Source organism: Procambarus clarkii, chromosome 51, assembly GCF_040958095.1.
Source record: "Procambarus clarkii isolate CNS0578487 chromosome 51, FALCON_Pclarkii_2.0, whole genome shotgun sequence".
Classification (NCBI taxonomy): domain Eukaryota; kingdom Metazoa; phylum Arthropoda; class Malacostraca; order Decapoda; family Cambaridae; genus Procambarus; species Procambarus clarkii.
Genome location: NC_091200.1, coordinates 3897862 through 3920597, shown reverse-complemented (window position 1 = coordinate 3920597; position 22736 = coordinate 3897862). Strand labels below are relative to the sequence as shown.

Sequence of the window (22736 nt, the reverse complement as noted above, 5' to 3'; positions counted from 1 at the left end):
TTCTTGTTACAAGGCTTCAATGTAATTTCTCGAATCTGTATGATAACGTGTTGATGGTGTTCAACAAGAGTACAACAGGTGCGCGGTGTTCCAAAGTGACTCCTGAATGGCTCCCATATCTGTAAAGTTGAGGACCTGTTTGAGGCTCCAACTAGAGAATTGTCTGCCCTAACTGCAGCTCCAGATTCATGTCTCTGCTGGTCTACTGATCCGTCTGTGAGGTATGGGATGTTGACATTCCTTGACGTGTTTAGTTTGCCTACAATTTCCATATATCCTGCAGGAAATTCCCACAGAAGCACCACAAATTATATGGGAAACCCCCAGACACACTATCTCTATTACTTTGAACCTGACATATCGACCACTGGGTCCTGTAGCACAGTGGTCTACGTTCTCTACTCACAACCGAGAGACCTGGTTTCAATCCTAAGCCAGGAGAGAAATGGCTTCTTTTCACTTGATGCTTCTATTTACCTAGCAGTAAATTAAGCACCCAAGAATTAGGCAATTGTTGTCGTCAGTTACATGCTTGAGAAGGTCAGTATTTAGCCCAAGGAGCCCTCGATAATCGTTAGCACATGCTGCCTGTCCCCGACAACGGAAATTTTATCCTAATCATTTTCCAAGATGGGAAACACACGTGTGTGGCTCCCGTGACAAATAACATTAGGTGGTTACATGTACGAAATGACTGCTCAAGACAGATTAAGTTCGTCTATTTTATCTGGGATCGAGGAACAGCGAGTCGTCCAGATATACATCATCTCCGTGTACATTAATATTTAATAATGTGTAATTCCTGTAATGGGCTGGCAACCCGAGAGGATATGGAAGCAGGGAGACACTTGCGCTAGCCCACAAGTGTCCACTGGCCAACACTCCTTGTGTAAACTATGAACAACTGGGTCATGATGACCTCACACAGTAAATTAATAGAATGTCCAGTCACTAGACTCCTCAGACCTGCTCATATGAGTTACCTGAAACTTTGAAGTTACTTTATCCATTTTCGTCTTCTTGAGGATATCCTCAATGTATGCAAAGTCTGTCAGTAGAGGCTGCTGATCGCAGGCCCCTGTGTGACTAACCATCCTGGTAGTTTAGAGCATTTAATATGCACCCGATACCCATCCTGTGGGCGGTAGTTAAGATTACAGAGGCCCATAATGGGCTCAGGGACTGAACCCAAAAATTAATTTAGCTAAGCAAATTACATTCTTGATAAATTAGTTACAAAATTTAATAGTGTTATATCAACAATTACCGAGTTAGAGACCGACCATAAGTACAGTCTCTACGCTAAGAAACATATATATGCAGGGAGCTAGTTTCATAATATTTGTGTTTATCCTGCACACTGCCCCCCATCCAGAGAGCAGCGAGGACAGTTACAGTCACCCACATTTACTACCTACAGTTAGTAAACTGAGGATATTGGGTTAAAATTTATGGTATTGGGTCATTTTGATTTAAATATTTACATGTTAATAATTGAACACCTGTTATAGAGCTTCGAGATAGGAGATGTTTAGTATCGCATAACTAGTTCTTGACACAAACTATGTGATCCTTCTAACAGTCTAGAACGGCTTATAAATGTGCATGCACCTATATTTATAAACTACTAGTGAGTGATGATTTTTGATTGATTGTTGCCGCCGAAGGCGGCTAGTTTATTGTGCACCCCATACTCATCCTGTGAGCGGTAGCGCAAAAGCATTACAGAGGGCACAAAAGGTATTTATCAGACCTCATCTTAGATTATTACATAAACAATTTCTTCTATCCTTCACACCTTATAGTTACAATGCCAGAGTGACGTGATAACTAACCTGGACTAATTTCTGTAAAAGCCCTGCCAACCCTTAGATACTGCCTCAACCCAATCCTAACTATTCTTTCATTCACAGATAAATCTACTGGAGCAGAAATGGAAGGATGCATGAACCAGAGGTGGACGTGTTCAACCCGCCAAGACGCGCGTCTCCGTTTCATCTTCTCACACAATATCGAGGCAAGAGATATACCATAATATTATAATCAACGGCTTCACCTTTTTTTAGTTTAAGGTGAAGCGGTTAAAAGGAAGCAACACCCACACAATTTCAAGTCCAATTGACTATAAACATTCTTTCCGCAACTACACTAAGATTGATTGGTGAAGATTAAGCCACCCAAGAGATGGCACGGGCATGAAAAGCCCGTGAAACTACACTAAGGCTCTACATATGGGAGATGGTAAGGTCAGGAGGGAGCAGTTACAGCCCTCCTGCTCATGTGCCAGGTAAGTCCACTACGGGCTCACCATAGCCCGTGCTACTTGGAACTTTTTGTTTCCAGTAGCTGAATCTTAAGAGAACAACAACCATAATAAATCACTTTAGTTCATCAGCGTCTTGCTTCAGAGAAAGATGTTGCAGTTAAGTTTTGAGGACCGAGTTAGTGGGTTTTCTTCCTATCAGCTGTAGTTATGTAGTAACTATAGTGATAAACTTTGTATTGTCTGAGGGCTTCCATTTTCTTAGGGGTTGAATGGCGGTTTTGGAGTAATTCTGAATTATTATACATTGTTATTCATTGACATATACATACATTATTTTCATTGGCATATAGGCTTCAGACTTGAGGGATGGGAGGGGGGGGGACGGTTATTAATCGTAAACTTTGGTTTAGACCAAGCTACAGGAGGAACAATGGTAGTGCGTTCCTCATATTGACTGTGGAATGGTGAAGTGAAACACCGAAGCACTTAGGATTAGCAATACAATGTTTTGGAAGAAACGCTATCGCAATCACCATATATCATACAAGAGGGGCAAAACTTATGCTGTTGAAAGGCATTTGATGCAACAAATGAGAGTTGGCAGGCGTCTTGACGGGACGAGTTGGTGGAATGGGTTCCTTGACTGAGGAAGAACAGAGCTTGTTAGCTCAGCTTAGTATGAGTAGGGAGACTTCTATATCGGACCGGCGCAAGACGTAATCTGGGTAGCGAGATGATTCTTGATGAAGGCATTTCCTGGTAGGCAAAGGTTACGACAGTTCCTTGACGCTGGAGGCGACGGAGGGAGGGAGTAGGAGGAAGACTGGACACAGGTACACGGGGGAGGACCCTGTGGAAGGGAACGACGCTGCACCAGTGCCTGGAGGGAGAGGGGGGGAGGGGGAGTGGGAGAGAAGCGACCTTGAAGACTCAAAAGCCTGAACAAGTGAAGGTCAAGGGTGGAGAATCGTGGAATGCTGCTCAGGGTGAAGTGCATTAAATACTACAACGGAAGGTAGATACAGCCCCCCTCCTGTGCCAGGTAAGTCTACTACGGGCTCACCATAACCCGTGCTACTTGCAACTTTTGTTCTGAGTAGCTGAATCTGAAACAACAGGAAAGTAGATGTGAAAGTAAGAGCTTCAGCCTAGCGTCCATGTGAGCCGATGTGGACCTTATCAAATGATCAAGAAATATGGATTTATAACGTAAAAATCTTCAAAATTATGTAATACCCGAAAGCTCAAATCAAGTCTTCGAAGTTTGCCTACTGTAGGCAGTGCACTAGACAAACAGGTTATATTTTAACTTTCCCCGACAAATGTACTCATCGGGGGTCCAACACTTGAACCCATTATGTATTTACGTTAATCATATATTATGCACCCCATACCCATCCCGTGAGCGCTGGTGGAAAGGGTTACAGAGGCACATAATGGGAGCAGGAACAGAGCCCAACACTATTTAGCTTAGTAACAATCTCGTGACGCAAGTATGTCGCGAACCATTCTCTCAATCACCCACAAGATGGATATTGGTTCTATAATAAACTGAACTATTGATTGATTGAAGATTAAGCCACCCAAAAGGTGGCACAGGCATGAATAGCCCGTAAGTGGTGGCCCTTTGGAGCCATTACCAGTATCAAGAGCTGATACTGGAGATCTGTGGAGGTGCGACTGCACCCTGCGTGACGGGAGATGTCTCCCATGAAAAAAAAAAAAACTGAACTAATCTAAGCCGGGTTAATTAAGGGCCTCTTGGGGTTATGATCTTGTTACTCTCTAAAGTGACTGTTGACTGACTCTAAAGTGACTGTACTGACTCTAAAGTGACTGTTGATGTAAGTATTAAACTTTACAACCAGCTCATCAGTGCTGAAACTTGCTTATTTAAACCAATTTTGAGGTGTTCAGTTCGAGGTAATTATATGCTGCTGCAGTATTTCCCATTACCACTAATAGGATAGGCGATGTGAAACAAAAAATAATAATGAAGCCAAAGGCAGGGTAAATGTAATGGTGACATCAGGAAGTTCAAAAGGCCGCCACCCCCCTTTAACACCCCCCCCCCCTCCAATCACCCGACTGGTCTCCCATTACCTACACCACCCCTTTCCTTCCCTTAACCACGCCAGCTGTTAATACATCCCCATCACCAGCCTATTACAAACATGTTACTGCGAGTAGGCAGTCACGGGCTCACCATAGCCCGTGCTACTTGGAACTTTTTGTTCCAAGTAGCGAATCTTAATCTTAAACAACATGCGGGTAGGACTGAACTACCTATCTTAACTATCCAGACTTAACTAGCCTCCAATCCAGGAGGATAGTTTAGTTATTATCCCTTCCGTACTTATAGTACCGATGAGGACCATAGTATATCTACCCACCTACAACGATATTACAACGTAGAAATCTGAACTATTGAGTTGGACAAACCGGAAAACTATTTTTTTTGACTTGTGTTGCTTCGACAAACTAAACTAACCTTCCTAGGCCTAATACACGATATCTGAGGCCTAATATAGTACATGTGTGCGGTATAATAGGTCTAGCAATATCTTTGTTTTAGCTTCATTAATTTTGAAAGAATTACTAGTCGGTATACTATTATCAAGAAGCTAAATACGTACGAATTCGCGACTATTGACGACCGTCAATAGTCTCGAATTACTAATTACCAAAATTACCAATTACGAATTACCAAAGACAGTACTATCTAAGCAGGAGGATGGGTTGTCCTTTCATACCCATCCTGTGAGTGGTGATGGAGAATATTAGAAGCACATAACGGGCTCAGGAACTCTACTCCAATGTTCTATAGCCTAAGCAATCCATATTTGTGGTGCCAATGCCTCAAGTTTTATTGCTTAAAGCTTGCTATAAATTACAATGTTAGAGATCTAATTAAATCACGGCATCTTACAGTTTGGTACATGGTCGCGAGATAAGCAAGCAGAGCAAGCTTACAGTGTGTGCTTTATCTACACATTTTCACATATATAAACGCAAATATTATTCACACATACATACAACATTGTCAGACGTAGCTCTGAGCAACGAAATTGCACACTTATCATAAGTGATGATCGGAAAACGGCCACAAACGAACTTGCCACTCTTGGTCATCTATTACCTTGATGCTGCACTCTTAGTCTGCTTCATCCTAGTGTGGGGGGAGCACCCACAGTTAGACCCCACAGTCAACTGGAAGTGATGGATAAGGAACAGCAGCAGACATCGCAACAGGATCAAGATGAGACGGATCGCAGCCTCAGCCTCCCTAGCAACTCGCCCTTGGGTCGCTCCACTGATCAAGCGGCAGCAACACCAGCAGCAGTCACAGCAGGAGACGCAGCGGCTGCCCTTCATGAACGGTGGCAGCAACACCAGCAGCAGTCACAGCAGGAGACGGAGCGGCTGCCCTTCATGAACGGTGGCAGCAACACCAGCAGCAGTCACAGCAGGAGACGGAGCGGCTGCCCTTCATGAACGGTGGCAGCAACACCAGCAGCAGTCACAGCAGGAGACGCAGCGGCTGCCCTTCATGAACGGTGGCAGCAACACCAGCAGCAGTCACAGCAGGAGACGCAGCGGCTGCCCTTCATGAACGGTGGCAGCAACACCAGCAGCAGTCACAGCAGGAGACGGAGCGGCTGCCCTTCATGAACGGTGGCAGCAACACCAGCAGCAGTCACAGCAGGAGACGGAGCGGCTGCCCTTCATGAACGGTGGCAGCAACACCAGCAGCAGTCACAGCAGGAGACGGAGCGGCTGCCCTTCATGAACGGTGGCAGCAACACCAGCAGCAGTCACAGCAGGAGACAGAGCGGCTGCCCTTCATGAACGGTGGCAGCAACACCAGCAGCAGTCACAGCAGGAGACGGAGCGGCTGCCCTTCATGAACGGTGGCAGCAACACCAGCAGCAGTCACAGCAGGAGACGCAGCGGCTGCCCTTCATGAACGGTGGCAGCAACACCAGCAGCAGTCACAGCAGGAGACGGAGCGGCTGCCCTTCATGAACGGTGGCAACAGTCACAGCAGGAGACGGAGCGGCTGCCCTTCATGAACGGTGGCAACAGTCACAGCAGGAGACGTCTGTGTTGGTCTCAACGTTTCTCACGTCTGGTGTACATTACACATGAGTGTTTGCACTGTAGGGTCAATGTTTAAGGTAAGGGATTAACCAACTACCTCGTAGGACCTCGTAGCCTGGTGGATAGCGCGCAGGACTCGTAATTCTGTGGCGCGGGTTCGATTCCCGCACGAGGCAGAAACAAATGGGCAAAGTTTCTTTCACCCTGAATGCCCCTGTTACCTAGCAGTAAATAGGTACCTGGGAGTTAGGTCAGCTGTCACGGGCTGCTTCCTGGGGGTGGAGGCCTGGTCGAGGACCGGGCCGCGGGGACACTAAAGCCCCGAAATCATCTCAAGATAACCTCTCAAGATAACTACTGGGATTAGGTAAGGCCCCAGCCCCCAAGGGAAACAATTCCCAGCAAATGAAAAGTAACACCAAATATATATAGTCTGTGTCTAGCGTGATCAACCCTGCCCCCTCCCAACTTACAATGAGTAATGGAAACCTCTGGTTAATACCTTAATATAATTTATTAACCCTAATCTACCCCAAGTACAGTCAGCGCCTTACCAGCTCGAACTTATGTTACCTCATTGAATCCATAAACAGGAAACGAGAGTACATACAGCAAAATTAGAGGTAAGATCTACTTTCCTTAAGGGGACAGTACATAACACTTGATAACTTTAACATGCAACAAGTGTTCACTATCTCTAGGCCACCCCAAACAGTAAACACTTGAGGCACAAACACTGGCCTGGAGAACACACTTCAAATACACTTGGGGCACAAACACTGGCCTGGAGAACACACTTCAAACACACTTGGGGCACAAACACTGGCCTGGAGAACACACTTCAAATACACTTGGGGCACAAACACTGGCCTGGAGAACACACTTCAAACACACTTGGGGCACAAACACTGGCCTGGAGAACACACTTCAAATACACTTGGGGCACAAACACTGGCCTGGAGAACACACTTCAAACACACTTGGGGCACAAACACTGGCCTGGAGAACACACTTCAAACACACTTGGGGCACAAACACTGGCCTGGAGAACACACTTCAAATACACTTGGGGCACAAACACTGGCCTGGAGAACACACTTCAAATACATTTCGAACAACTAGTGGCACGTACAATAAGAATATTTAACATAACTGGTATAGTAAAGATTAAGAAGGGAGGAGAATAGTAAAAGAGAAAAAGGAAGAGAGCACGCCCACAGCACGAGGTCCAGACTGCTTGGAGTATGGTTAGAGAAGACCTTCTTCAACACAATGTGGCTGCTGCCTGAATCATTAAACTGATCGTACAGTAACATTATTTATTCTTCAATACAAATATGATTGCCACTAATCAGTTCAAAGTGTAACTAACTTCTTAGCTTTACAAAGCACTAATCATCATAATATCACAGAGTATATCAACTTGGTGCTCCTGCGTCTGGCAGGGAAACGGAGACCGCCATTTTCCAAGCTGTAGGTTCAAGTCCTCTTGAATCTATAATTTGTTAGCTATCTTCACTCCTTCAAAAACTCAACCTATTTATCAATATTCTATAATTTAACTAGTCAAAATCCCACACATAATCCTAAACAATCGGGGCCTATCACTAAAATACTGAAGTGAATTGTCCCCCGATTCTTTTGAAAACAGAAGCGCTACGATTCTGGTTCATTGCAGAGTGCCAATCTTTGGCTCAGGATCATAACAGTATACATCATCTATTGTAAGATATTTGTTATCAGATCATCATCCTTGATTGACTACTCTATGTATCTGAAATACCATCCTGCTCGGTGGGACTTTTAAACGCAAACGGCTCAGTGTTCCTCCTACCCGACGTAAAGACTTTTGTTGCTCATGTGTCAGAGTGGTACAGCACTTATGATCCCTCCACAGTCCAGACATTTAACCACGATCTAGTACAGAGCATTCAGATGTTCGCTGACCCTTTAGGTCGACCCCCCCCCCCACCCGCACCATCCAATAGTCGGAACGATAATGAAAAATAATAAACACCATGCCTATTACAATGACCCCAAACTGCGTACTTTGAAACGCACTGCCAGAATAGTTGGACTTGCCTATAGGGAAACACGTATGCCAGCAATGCTCAAGCTCTTTCAGAAAGCCCTAGCCATGGCGAGGGAGCGCATGACAGCTCAAGCAAGGTAACTGGGAAACTTTTGTTAACAGTCTCAACTCTCACACCCCCCCTCAGCCAGGCATAGGAGGATATTAAAAGAATTAAAGGCGATAAGATCGGCCAAGTGTCACACCCTCACCCTCTACACAGAGCAAACGAGTTAGTCGATGCTTGGGCAACCACCTCTAGCTTCAACAATCTTCCCCAGACACACAGTTCAGATTAAATGCTGGTTACGGATATTGAGAAAGGCTCGTTGACTTCATGCTCCACAAGGAAGATAAATGCAATGTGCCATTTACCGAGTTTGAGTCACTTTCGGCCCTAAACAAAGGTAAAGGCCACGTCACCCTGTGAGAATGGTATCACGTATGACATAATGCATTTGCTTCCTTTAGTACCAGGAAATCCCCTTTTTGAGCTGTGTAATATGAGCTATATTACTGGGATCTTCCTATATCTAGGACCAACAGTATAATCATTCCAATTCCCAAGACAAATCAAGAGAATGCTTTCCGCCCAATTTCCCTTACTAGCTGCCTTTGCAAAACATTCGAGAGAATGGTCCTAAACCATCTCCTCCATAGAATAAGATCCGTGCTATCGTCCCATGTATATGGTTTCATGCATAGAATGAGTGTGCATCATTGCATCACCACCTTTCTTATCCTGCACGCTGAAAAGTCATATACCACCTTCCTAGACCTCAAGTCTGCCTTTAATATTGCAGACGTTTTGAGCCCATTGTTGATGTCACGATGTGCATTGAATTTTGTAACTAGCTCATCAAGACTAACTAACTTAGCTAAATGAATTGTGGGGTTCAATCCCTGAACCCATTATGTGCCTCTGTAACCCTTTCCACTACCGCCCACAGGATGGTTATGGGGTGCATAATAAATGAACTACGCTAACTTCAACCTAGGCCTCGTACATACATATATGTGACCAGAAAACGGGGCATCAACAGTATCTCTCTCATCAACTGCTGTATCAGAGCAGTAACTTCCTATCACAGGGAAGAACACTCCTGACCTTGTTAGTCTTCCACAGCCTATATACCGCCCAACTAGAGATGCTTAGGAACGGAAGGGAATTATCAGGGTGGAAAGCGCCAAGTCGTTTTGACTCTATAGTACTTGGAAAAGGGGTCAGGATAAGGGATTTGGGATGGGTCAGGGGGAAAGGAATGGTGACCAACCACTTGGACGGTCGGAGATTGAACGCCGACCTGCATGAAGCGAGACCGTCGCTTTACCGTCCAGCCCAAGTGGATGCTTAAGAGTGGATAATGGGATACTCCACCTTCACAGAGAAATCGTCACGGCTACAACCAACGGGTCGGTCTGGCTTATGATATATCAAACAACGGACAGCTCTAATGACCACAGAGACCCGAAGATGAACCCACTCGCTCCGTGACTTCAAGCAGGCAAGTGCCACTATGTTAACGTGACACCTCTACCAGGCACCATCTATGTTTGCTAAAATACAAAAATTCAGATACAACCTGATCTCAACCTCATTACGTAAGTTGATATAAATAAAGAATTCCAAATTGATACTGTACTCGCCTAATTTTACTTGTGGGGGATTGAGCTTCGACTCTCTGGTCCCGCCTCTCAACCTGTACACAATCAACTGGTGTACAGGTTCCTGAGCCTACTGGGCTCTATCATATCTACATTTGAAACTGTGTATGGAGTCAGCCTCCACCACATCACTTCCTAATGCATTCCATCTCTTAACTACTCTGACACCGAACAAATTCTTTTCATGTGAAAAGAATTTGGTTCATTTGGGGACTCATTTTCCACCTGTGACCCCTTGTGCCACAGTTCATTTGTGCCACAATTTGGTTCATTTGGTTCATTTGGGGACTCATTTTCCACCTGTGATCCCTTGTGCTTTGTTGCTGTTTTAGATTCAGCTACTCTGAACAAAAAGTTCCAAGTAGCACTGGATATCGTGAGCCTGTAGTGGACTTACCTGCCACAGGAGAGGGGCTGTGTACACCCCGTCCCCCTTGTGCGAGTATCACCCGTCTTAAGTAATGTCTGTCTACCCTGTCAATTCCACAGAAGTATTTTGTACGTGGTAATCACATCTCCCCTAACATTTCTGTCTTCCAACGATGCCTTTCCTCGTAACTCATACCTGTTAGTTCTGGAACTAGTCTAGTGGCATATCACCATTTCTCTTACCCAAGAGGAAGAATTGCCCGAAATAAACTGCACACACACGTCAAATGTCGCCACGTGTTACAAGTGTCAACAAAACCATTACGACACAACACAAGGACTGCAAAAAATAGCAAAAATGCAAAGAATTTGTAAGCTGTTGTTATGAACTCTTACTAATTACGCAAAACTTTGCTGTTTTTATTCACTCTTGACTATGAAATCATGTACCAAGGCTGTAACCCAAACTATATTTAAAATTGCATACTTTACCTTCTAAACTACCACAAGTGAGAACAGTTTTAAAATAAAAAAAAACTTGCCATCTACAGAACGCCAGGGTGAGGCGACTGGTCCGGCTCCAGACCATCTCAAGCAGTTACTTCTTGTGCTAGAGAAATGTCCTGCTATTGAAGTTAAGCGTAAGGTATACAGATAAATTGTATAAAAACAATAAATAAATAAATGTTACTCACATTCACTTGCCGTCGCTGTAGGCAACACTCAATAATCATTAAATTGGAGAATTCAACCCACATTCAAAACGATGTGGACGAACCATTACTTAGAAACTAGTAAAACTTTTCATTTGCCACAAATTATCGTAATTTAAAATAATTAGGTGTTTACACATCTTTAAACATTAATTCAAAAAGTAATAATCATGATTAAATGATCTGATATTCTTGTACAAGAACTTCAGATATATATTTTGCTGTGCTTTGGAAATGCAAGTAAACAAAAAAATCCGTGTTGCACCTTGCAAGGAGAGGTGTGAGGGCGGCTGGCAACATCACAGACTCTACTGGAAGACTGTGACTGAAGGGGCCACCCAGAGGTGAGTAACACAGATGGGGTAGACACGTGCGAGGGAACACAGCGTGGAAGGGAGAGGGAGAGTGGTGGGAGGGAGGACGGAGGAAGGGAAGTAGATCATTACGGGGGCGAGTCTGTTGATAACGGGACGACGACCCAACGCTTGCCCATTAAATTCCCCTCCCAATACTGACGTCCTACAAGCCCATCCTGCCGCATTCCCAATACACCTCGGTCCCTGCCTCGCCGCCAAGGCCACACCTCAGTCCCCTGAACAACTTCCAAGTAGCACGGGCTATGGTGAGCCCGTAGTGGCCTTTCCTGGCACAGGAGGAAGGGCTGTGGGTTGAGGCTTCACCCACGTTCTTCTAATACAAATAGTCGCCAACAAAAACCTAACACCTAACCTAACCTATGCCTAACTACACACACAACATTATTGATTAAATTAATGATGTTAATCTATATGAGAACAAATCTATTTTTTAAACAGTTAATTAAAATTGATGGACGTCTCCTTGGGGATGGCCGCTGCATTAACGAGCCTAGCCTGAGAATGGCTGGGGTAGTAAACTATTTGTTGTAGAGTTTGGGCTGTGGATCTATAAACTGCCGTTTACTATAATGAGTAAACATATTATGAGTGTTCACTTCCTTTCGCATTCATGTTGATTTCTTCCGACTGCAATCTGTCCTCTCAAATAGTACATCGCATTTTGATGTACAAGTCGTCGGGTCACCCGACTCTGTCCCTGCCTCGCCATGGACCTGTAACACGGGTTTGGGTTTCTCTCTGACTACTTCTCTTTCCTTCTACTCCCTCTACCCGTATTCTTACTTTTTATTCTCTACCAAGGGACTCCAAAACTTTTACCAAAACCAACTCCACGCCACGTGGTCCTAAGACGATTGACCGACTTAGGATTCTACACCCAGTATGACGTGACCTAGGCTTTGAGCAAAACTCTAGAGTCGCCTCTACGCTGCCACCACCAGACCAGCAACACCGAGCAATGATCGAGGTCTGGATCGATCACGCTAATTAATCAACCTTGGGGCTTGATCCCCACTCGATGACCGTGGAAACTTAAGAGTGTGAAATTAATTACACGGGAATGATTCGATGTTAGAATCGGCGCCCAATCCAACTCTGTCTCGTGTGGACCACGTGACCAGGACAAGTGTACACATAAAACACATGGAAATAATAAAAATGCAAAGTACTAACAAATTTAATTTATTAAAAGAAAAACTAAAACAAAATCTAAATATGTTCACTCCCTGTCACTTTAACACTCCCTACTTGACCTGAATGGCAATGAAGACTATTCTATAAATAACCATAGCAACTATACCTCTATGTTTTACCAGCTAAAGATGTTGGGCTGGTCTTGGGGAGAGGTAAGATGTTTGACCTCTCCCAGCTGCTCTGCAGATCACACCGATCTCTTCTCGTCTGATCTAGCCCAGACTAGAACATTGTATCCTTCCGCCTAGTCAAAGTTTCACCAAGTTACTAGCCAGGTTTAAGTTATAACAATTAACCTCTGTTGTACTTAATTGATCCAGACTGGTTGAATTATTTTACTGAAATTAAATTACACAAACATCTACGGCAGAGCTGTTCCCGATCCCCAAAATGGTTAATTGAACTTTGAGAAATAATAGACATGTCAACCCTGCTGACCTATGACCGCCGGTCACTCCGCCTTACAAGTTAGATCTGATTCGTGACGTCACTGATGGTGACTTAAACTCAATAATTAGAATACTCTTGATATTGTACCCAGTACTATTATACAATGCAATTTTAATACAAAATGAATAAAGGCAAATTTCTCTAAATTACTGAATACTATAGGATGGTTCATTATACGCAGCTACAAAGCGTCGGTTATTTCCACTGCGAATTCCCCTGGGGGTCAGGTCCCCAGGTCACCATGCGGGCTCAGCTTCCCATTCTCTTTTGTCGATAAACCACTCTGGGTAATTCTTACAACAGCCTAGTTTGTTACAGACCGAGTTAATCACATCTTAAGCCACGTTATTGTGGCTCATCGTCTATACATGGAAAGTAAACGTTTTAAACTATCAAAATCAAATAATAATGAACAATGAGTCAAAACATGAGCACGCTAGGCTGTGGAAATCAAATTCATATTTTATTGCATGCCGAGATATCATAGGCAGTAATTATCCCAAATATATCAGCCAGTATCCAACGACAGCAACATTTCCATTGTTGCACCGATCCACAGAAGCCGGCGAGAAGGCTTGAGGAAGAACGAGACTACCGTGGCCGAATAACCCAACTGAACCACATAACCACCACCAAGATCCTGACGACGCGCGCACGTGGGTACACAACCTGCTGATTTATCAGACATAAAAATAGTCTGTCATCACGTTGCCTCGATGATAAGGCAAGCCTCGTTCACTAAGGCAAGCCTCGTTCACTAAGGCAAGGATAACGTCACCTCGGGTTGCCGACAATGTGTAATACCTGACGTCGGTCTAGCTAGTCCGTCGACTCCACTCATGACTAAATGTAAATTTTGCCCCGAGTGCGAGTTTATTAGGCAGCGTCACTCATCCTGTGAGTGGACACACCGCCATAGCAGCATGTTCAACATTCCCCAATAGGAAGAAAACCCGCTGGGTTGTTCATCCTGTCACTTGTACCCAGACACAGCTGGGACTTGCTTAACTGTCTCAAGTGAACAGCTCCTCAAACAAGATGATTAACATCTGTCAACCCTTAAAAGCTTACGTTATCTTGCGGGTGCAAAATGGGGAAATATTTTAAGAACAGTATCAACATTTGACAAATTGTGTTTTCCTAACTCAAACAATGTGGGGTTTATTATTCTATACATATTTCTAATGTCTCTCAGGTGTTCACATTCACTCAGGTAGTGGTCAAGGCGGTGTCCGTCACTCTCATCACAGATTTCGCATCTCTGCTGCTCAGCGGTTTTTTGTATTCCGAATCTCCACGGATATTTGTATCCAAGACGGATTCTCGCTATTACTGATTCTCTCCCGCGGCCACCTCCTTTTCGTCCATAATGATTGGGATTGCCAGCTGCAACCATGTTGTACCATCGTACAGATTCGCTGATTTGTGCTTCTATCCTCCTTTCCTCAGTTACCGTGTCACGGTGATGTGGCCTGACAATACCTCTAATTTGTAGCAGAGTCTTGGGTATGAAGTATTGAATATGGTCTCCTTCAGCGCCTTCGGCTGCCAACAAATCTGCTCGTTCGCTCCCACATATTCCAACATGGGAGGGGACCCACAGAAACTTGACTCTTCCCTGATTGATTAATATCCTCTTAGCTCTCTTAATTTCAGCGATTATTGCAAATTTTCGGCCCGATTTTTACTTAGGCTTTGTAACGCTGCTTTTGAGTCAGTGCAGATCACTGCGCCATTAGTGTTTCGTTCAAGGAATCTTAACGCCATAACAATGGCAGTTAGTTCTACTTGTGTTGAGGCATTAGTTCTCAATACTGTGCTTTCTCTTCATTTCAGCGTTGAAAGGCATTATTCCTAATTACAGTGAATACTGCACCAGCCCTGCCATTGACAGGATTAGATGACCCGTCAGTGTAAATTTGATCTAGCTCATCTCCGGCTTCTTTATAAATTTCCCAGAGATACTTGTGCCTCATTTCTTGTGGTATCATGTTGGATTTTTCGTTGCCATTTCATTGACGATAATCCTACACGAGTCATCCTCCCAGGGAGGTAACCTCTCTACAGGCAGGAGCTCACGGGCTTGCTCGAGCAGGTGAAGTTCTTCGAGGTAGCAGACTGATCTGTGATGCCATTTTTTGCTTCTGTTTCCTCCTGTAGGTAACACAGAACTATGTTTTTTCTTGGCAATATTGTAATAGGGATCTCTGGCTATCCTAATTGCAAGCTTAGTATTCAGTTCCTTAGTTCTGCTTTTAACACTGGGGAGGGACAACTCCTCTTGTAGATTAGACGATTTGGCAGTTCTTCGAACTCCAAGAATGATTGTCATGGCTTCATTCTGTATGCTTTCGAACCTTTTTATATCGTTTTGGGAGTAGGTGCATAAAGCTGGTGCGGCATAGCGCACATAGGCTGTGTACATCATTGTAAGGACGGCAATAGAGGCTCCATGTCCCTTCCAGGTCATAGCTTTCAGTGTCCTGAGTCGACTTTTGCATGTTCCTATGAGTTGGTTGAGCTCCTCTTTCTTCCCCTTGTGAGAGCCGATAATGACGCCAAGATACCTATAGTGGTCAACCCATTCAAGTGTTACACCATTAATTTGCAGTTCATTTGCTGCCCGCATGTGACGAGAGTATGCTTTTGTCTTGTTTGTGGAGAGAGTGAAACCGAGCTCAATTCATTTCCTTCCAAGGCATTCAACGGACTGTTTAATTTTCCCAAGGTGGGAGCTTGTATTAGGACATCTGCATATCCCACGTATTGTGTTTCTTCCGGAAAATCAATATTTGCAATGGCGTTCATAAGTACATTGAATAGTGGGGGGATTAGGACTCCGCCTTGGAGGGTCCCGAGTTCCATATTCATTGTTCTTGAGACTGCTCCATTGAAGCAGATCTTGGCCTTCCTCCCTGTGAGGTAGTCTTCAACCCATTTCATGAGTCTCCCCTTGACACCCATGCATGCAAGGTCGTTCAGGATCACAATCCCCCTGCACTTTGTCGAAGGCTCCTTTGATGTCAACAAATACAGAGTACCTAGCCGTGTACATTAGCCAAGTAATTAACTATACAGTTTGCTGTGCTCCGTCCTTTAACAAATCCATTTACCCCCTCCCCTAACCTGCCTATTTTCTGCAACAGCCGGTTTAGGTTGATCCTTTCAAGCATCTTGCAAGTGCATGACATGAGACTGATAGGTCTGTAATTGCCAGGGTCACTGGGCTTCGGTATGGGAACAATTATTGCCCGTTTCCATTGTGTGGGCAACACTCCACTTAGGAATGACTTGTTAAACAGGTGGAGTAGTTGATTCCCAGGCACTTCACACAGTGATTTGAATATGTCGTAGGTGACGCCAGGTGCAGTACTTTTACCCTTTTTCATAGCGCCCCTTACTTCCTGGTCTGTGATTGGTTCCCCATAATCGTCGTCACTAGACCTCACAGGACTTGCACGCGCACGCACGCGCACGTGCGTGCGTGCGTGCGTACGTACGGGAGGCTAGGTGGCCGAGTGGACAGCGCTCTATACTCGTGGACCTAGGGACCGGGGTTCGATCCCCGCATCCGGCGGAGACAGATGGACAGAGTTTCCTTAACCCTGATGCACCTGTTACCTATTAGTAAATAGGTACCTGGAAGTTAGACAGCTGCTACGGGCTGCTTTCTAGGGGTGTGTGTGGATGGGGAGAAAAAAAAATGAAAAAATTAGTAGATAGTAACAGTTGATTGATTGACAGTTGAGAGGCGGGCCGAAAGAGGAGAGCTCAACCCCCCGCAAGCACAATTAGGTAAGTACACACACACACAGACGACGAGCGCAAACACTGTTACAAATGTGCAAAGATTAGCAAACATCACAATACTTACACGCTTGAAGATGAGAACAAAGTTGTCGTATCTCTTATCACAAGGAGATAAGGAGGACAGATACACCCCCGTAATTGCAATACAAGATCAACTCTACAAGACAAATTTATGATAAGACCAAGAGTAGGAATTTCTCGCCTTACACTTTTAACCACAAATTCCCTGATAAATTAATCAATTACTCTTCCCTTGCCCTGTTTATATTGGGGTCACGCCGTCGACAAGGGCGTCTCAGGTCATGACAGCTACTCATCCAGGGGATCACACATGATAACTATTAAGTGCAGGCTATTAAACACATGGCTCTGTATGACTAACCATCCTGCGAGATGGGGACTTGTATTACTCTGCTACCTTATTCAATCTTGTGATGATGATATCCTCAAAATGCTTCCGGAGTCTGCCAGTGCAGACTGCTTATCACATGCCTCTGTATAACTAACCATCCTGTGTAATGGGGGATTTTTTAGCATCACCTAGTTAGCTTTTTTGACACACTGTACTCCACTTCATATAGTCTAGGGTAGCTGCACTAATGCAGATGTACCTAATATGTTAATAAAAAAAAAATTGATGTTCCAGCACACTTTCCCTCATTAACTATCAAAATATGAGGAGACAAATGAGCCTAACATCCCCAGTGGATGTCACACGCACATGACGTCTTGGAGTGTGATAGTCGTCATCATTATTACTCATTAGTGAAGAGATTTACCCAAACTATTGAAATAATTATGATAACTCTCCAAGTTTATTCAATTTTACTTATTGTTGAGAGGACCGCCTTCACACTTCATAAATATAAAAAATATGGGGTACACAAACTACCGCTCACAGGATGAGTATGGGGTGCACAATAAACTACCGCTCACAGGATGAGTATGGGGTGCACAATAAACTAATCCCCGGCGCCAACAGGCATAAAATCTCACTAAAAACGACCCTTTTACCTGGTGACCATTCGACGCCGGTCAACAATGACCTCGTGTATACACGACGGTCTGCAAGCATTGCTCAGATGAGTCGACAATACCTCCGCCGCCCCGCAGCCGCCCCGCAGACCGCCGCCCCCGCAGCTGCCCCGCAGACCGCCGCCCCCGCAGCTGCCCCGCAGACCGCCGCCCCCGCAGCTGCCCCGCAGACCGCCGCCCCCGCAGCCGCCCCGCAGGCCGCCGGCCCCGCAGCCGCCCCGCAGGCCGCCGCCCCCGCACCCGCCCATGCAGACCGCCGCCCCCGCACCCGCCCATGCAGACCGCCGCCCCCGCACCCGCCCATGCAGACCGCCGCCCTCGCACCCGCCCATGCAGACCGCCGCCCTCGCACCCGCCCATGCAGACCGCCGCCCTCGCACCCGCCCATGCAGACCGCCGCCCATGCAGACCGCCGCCCATGCAGACCGCCACCTCGCAGACCGCCGCCCCGCAGCTGACTGGCGAAGTTGACTTTTTGCAGGCGCTGACAACGCCGTCTTGGAATGCCACACAGGCCACCGCAACACACGGACCCCCCCCCCCCCCCCACATCAACCACGCTGCAGCAAGGAGCTTCTACGGGCAAAGATCTACCTCTAAATGGAGTGGACCCTCACCCCCTCTTGCTCCACCAGTACAACCAATCCAAGCTCTTGCTGGCTGATTCATGGTGAATTTTTGGTTGAGAAATGTATTGCTAAACACATCCCAAGTGAACCTTCGCGCACATCACGTTGTAACAGTTGTAAAATAACAACAACACGTTGTAGGTTTGTATGTGGTGAAGCCTCAGGCCACACCACCTTCAACACCACAATAATCCTTCACAGTCGCCTCGTCTCCACCTCTCTTGTCGATTTCACTAAATTCAACAAATGATCTCCAATACCCAGTGTCGACACTGTGCTAACATCTGTCCACATAGTTTTAAAATCTTAATATTAAGTAGCGTTTGACATCTGGGAGGCAGGAAGCCCCTGGTCTGATGTGACGGAGGGGTGGGGGGGGGGGGGAGGGGGGGGGCGTCGCGGGTCAGGTCATTGGAGGGGAGAGGAAAAAGTGTGCACTGGGAGGGGGAAATGGCAAGACAGGTTGGAGGATTTGACAGATAGTAAACAATTCGTGGGACCCATAGGTTATCATCTTCGCTCAACTTCCTCAAGAGTCTTACAGGAGTGGGACAGGCAAACTCTCCATGACAGTACAACTCATCCCTCAAGGATCAAACAGTATATTGGATCATCCTTCAAAATGCAATAATAAAACTGCGATTCAACTCTGAATGTATATAATTCTCAATGTTTACCAAAAGAGAACAAGGCATTTCCGTGCGCCGTCAGAGATTGCCGTCTTTCAAACAAGTCTCACTATATCCACAACAATTAAAGATCAGCCCAAGCTTCGTCCTACGACAAAATACAGCGCATTAACCTCCCTCTCCCAAACTATACACACTAGTGGTTCTCTACACCACCCCACTCCTGTTGTTGTCATAACGAACCCACCTAATTGCGGGGTCGAGCTTCGGGATCAACCCCCCGTATATTTTAGAGTGGAAAGTCCGCATAAACAAGTGCCCCTCACCCTGCGCCTCAGTTCACACCTAACTAATTCTCATATTTTATTCAAATTTTTACGTACAGTACTTCAGAAATTTACACATTAATTCAAAGCAATTATGATCCAAGATCGCATTCAGTTCAAGAGCTGTGACATGCTTGTATCTATAGCTTGGATACAAGTAATGAGATACAAGTATTTATGATAGTATCAGACAACTTTACGTGGATTCCTCTCATTATAGAATCCAAACAGTTGAAAACTGATGATTGTTGCCGTCGCAGGCGGGTAATTTATTGTGCACCCCCTTACACAGCCTGAAAGGGGGAGGGGGAGTTATCAGGGGAGGGGAGCTATCGGGGGAAAGCGCCTAGTCTTTGCGATTATATAACACTAGGAAGGGATCTGGATAACGATTTGGGATGGGAACGGGGGGGGGGGGAAGGAATGGTGCCCAACCACTTTGACGGTCGGGGATTGAACACCGATCTTCATGAAGGGAGAATGTTGCTCTACCGTCCAGTCCAAGTGGTTGGCCTGTGAGCGTGTAATATCAATATAGCTATATGTTAAGTACTAATTGTAATTAATTAAGAAGCAATAAAATGCTTGTCCTCATACACTAAGAAGGTTAGGTTAGGTCGTGGTTTTCGATTTAGCTTTTCAGATAAACTCAAACTATTCACAATATTTTGGTGCGATTCTGGCGATTATTTAACAGTACGGTTTAATACTAAGTGTGATAAGTACAATTCCTGACTGTTAGAAATAGTACATAATTACCCATACTTGTGCCGTTCCATTTACCTCCCCATATTCGGAGGATGGGCTGGTGAGCGATAGCGCAAAAAGGATTACAGTGGGCGCAAAAAGAATTACAGCGGACACAAGAGGTCTTAATCAGACCCCAAAATACATGCTCTCAAAGAAACAGTTTACTAACCTTAAATTACCTATGAACAGAGAACACCATAAACTTTTACAAAAACTTCATAGATCTAAAAAGAAGTCGACACTAGTTATCGCATATATTGCAACATTATCATGCAAGATGTGTTGCATATATATGGGACGTCCTATAACGGAGGACTCCTAGATGCAGGCGATGAGTCACAATAACGGGGCTGAAGTATGTTGACCAATCCACACACTAGAAAATGAAGGGACGACGACGTTTCGGTCCGTCCTGGACCATTGTCAAGTCGACCGTGATCGAAACGTCGTCGTCCCTTCATTTTCTAGTGTGTGTATTGGTTCAACATACTCCTAGATGATATTACTGCCCAGTGTCGAGGAGAAGCACCCCTAATGTGATTGGGATGAGGTGGGGGAGGGGGGAAGGGGTGGGGGAGGAGGGAGGGGGGTCAAGATGGGATATCTTGAGGTTATCTTGAGATGATTTCGGGGCTTTTTTTTGTGTGTGTGTGTGTTCCCGCGGCCCGGTCCTCGACCAAGCCTCCACCCCCAGGAAGCAGCCCGTGACAGCTGACTAACACCCAGGTACCTATTTTACTGCTAGGTAACAGGGGCATAGGGTGAAAGAAACTCTGCCCATTGTTTCTCGCCAGCGCCTGGGATCGAACCCAGGATCACAAGTCCAGCGTGCTGTCCGCTCGGCCGACCGGCTCCCTAGGGGATAGGGGAGGAAAATGAGACAGGGAAGGGTGTAGTTGGGCACCGGAGGACAAGAGGAATGATCAGACCAGAGACGAGAAAAGTACACATTACACACCAAAGAACTGTTTACGAAAGAACAGCACAAAAGACGCATCAATATTGCGTGTGTGTTGACTGTTGGTATTGTACATGTACAAGACAAAAAAAAATGGATTCTCTTGCAACGCTCCTACAAAATTAGACATCTTGAGATGATTTCGGGGCTTAGCGTCCCCGCGGCCCGGTCCTTGACCATGCAGGCTTCCTTTTTGTTACACACCCCCAGCAAGCAGCCCGTAGCAGCTGTCTAGCTCCCAGGTACCTATTTACTGCTAGATGAATAGGGACATCAGGGTGAAAGAAACTGACCATTTTTTTTTGTTTCCGCCTCCACCGGGGATCAAACCCGGAACCTCAGGACTACGAATCTGAAGCGCTTTCCACTCAGCTGTCAGGCCCCTTCATCATCTCACCTAATACTTTATATTTTTTAAACTAATCAACCAATCCGTTAAAATTGCGACGCATTAGTAAATATTCAAGCCCTATAATAATGACGTTTTTCTATACATCAGCCTCGATAGGTTCGGTGGGTTGCTTGGGGTCGTACGTTCCTGGTTAGGCAAAACAGTTCAATATTTTAGCGGAGTAAATTGAGAGAACGGACTGAATATACGTCATGAAGACCAGCTGGCCCCAGACCACACACCAAGAGGAGACGACGACCACGTTTCGGTCCGTCCTGGACCGAAAGTCGATTGTGGAAATAGTCCAGGACGGACCAACACGTCGTCTTCGTCGTCCCATCTGCTTGCGTGTGGTCTGGTCTTCATATCTTCAGCCACGTTATTGTGACTCATCAACTGCATACATACGTCATAGTCAACTGATGTTTTAAGGCATGTTAATTATACATGTTGCGTATTAGGACCACATTTGCATACATGTCGCATGAATAAGTTTAAGGTAAATAGTATGGCTGAGTAGGTACCTACCACTCACCCTTTGACCTGGTTTTATTCAGCCCTTCCTCCTGCCTTGGAAGTTCTTACAGTAACGACGAGAACCATAGTATATATATACCGACCTACAATCAAATTAGACAGTAGAAATGGGAACTATTCAGTTGGACAAACCGGAAGACTATTTGTGTTGCTTTGACAAACTAAACTTAACCTAACCTTCCTAGGCCTAATACACTACCAGAGGCCTAATATAGTACATATGTGTGCTATATTAGGCCTAGGAATATTTATGTTTGCTTATTAGCTTTATTTTAAAAGAATTCCTTACTGGTCAGTATACTACTATCTACAAGCTAAGCATGTACGAATTCGTGACTATTGACGACAGTCACAATAGGTACTATCTAAACAGGAGGATGGGTGGCTTTATTAGGAACCCCTGGTGACTAGCAGTAGGCATCCATCAGTCTCTGGAGACTATGGAGCTGCGCTCTGATTGTCGGT

The 22736-nt window shown here is 45.3% G+C and overlaps 2 protein-coding genes across 2 annotated transcripts in view; one reads left to right on the top strand and one right to left on the bottom strand.

Moving 5' to 3' along the window:
- LOC123774589 (beta-1,4-glucuronyltransferase 1) overlaps positions 1 to 22736 on the bottom strand; it is a 73533-nt gene that overhangs the window by 44051 nt on the left and 6746 nt on the right. The gene's annotated exons all lie outside the window — the stretch shown is intronic.
- Positions 17925 to 18509, top strand: LOC138351946 (uncharacterized). The gene has a single exon (XM_069304115.1). It carries the CDS (start codon positions 17925 to 17927, stop codon positions 18507 to 18509), a length of 585 nt encoding a protein of 194 aa, XP_069160216.1.

Coding starts and splice junctions, on each gene's coding strand:
- LOC138351946 (XM_069304115.1), top strand. CDS start 17,925: ATGGGGTGCACAATAAACTACCGCTCACAGGATGAGTATGGGGTGCAC.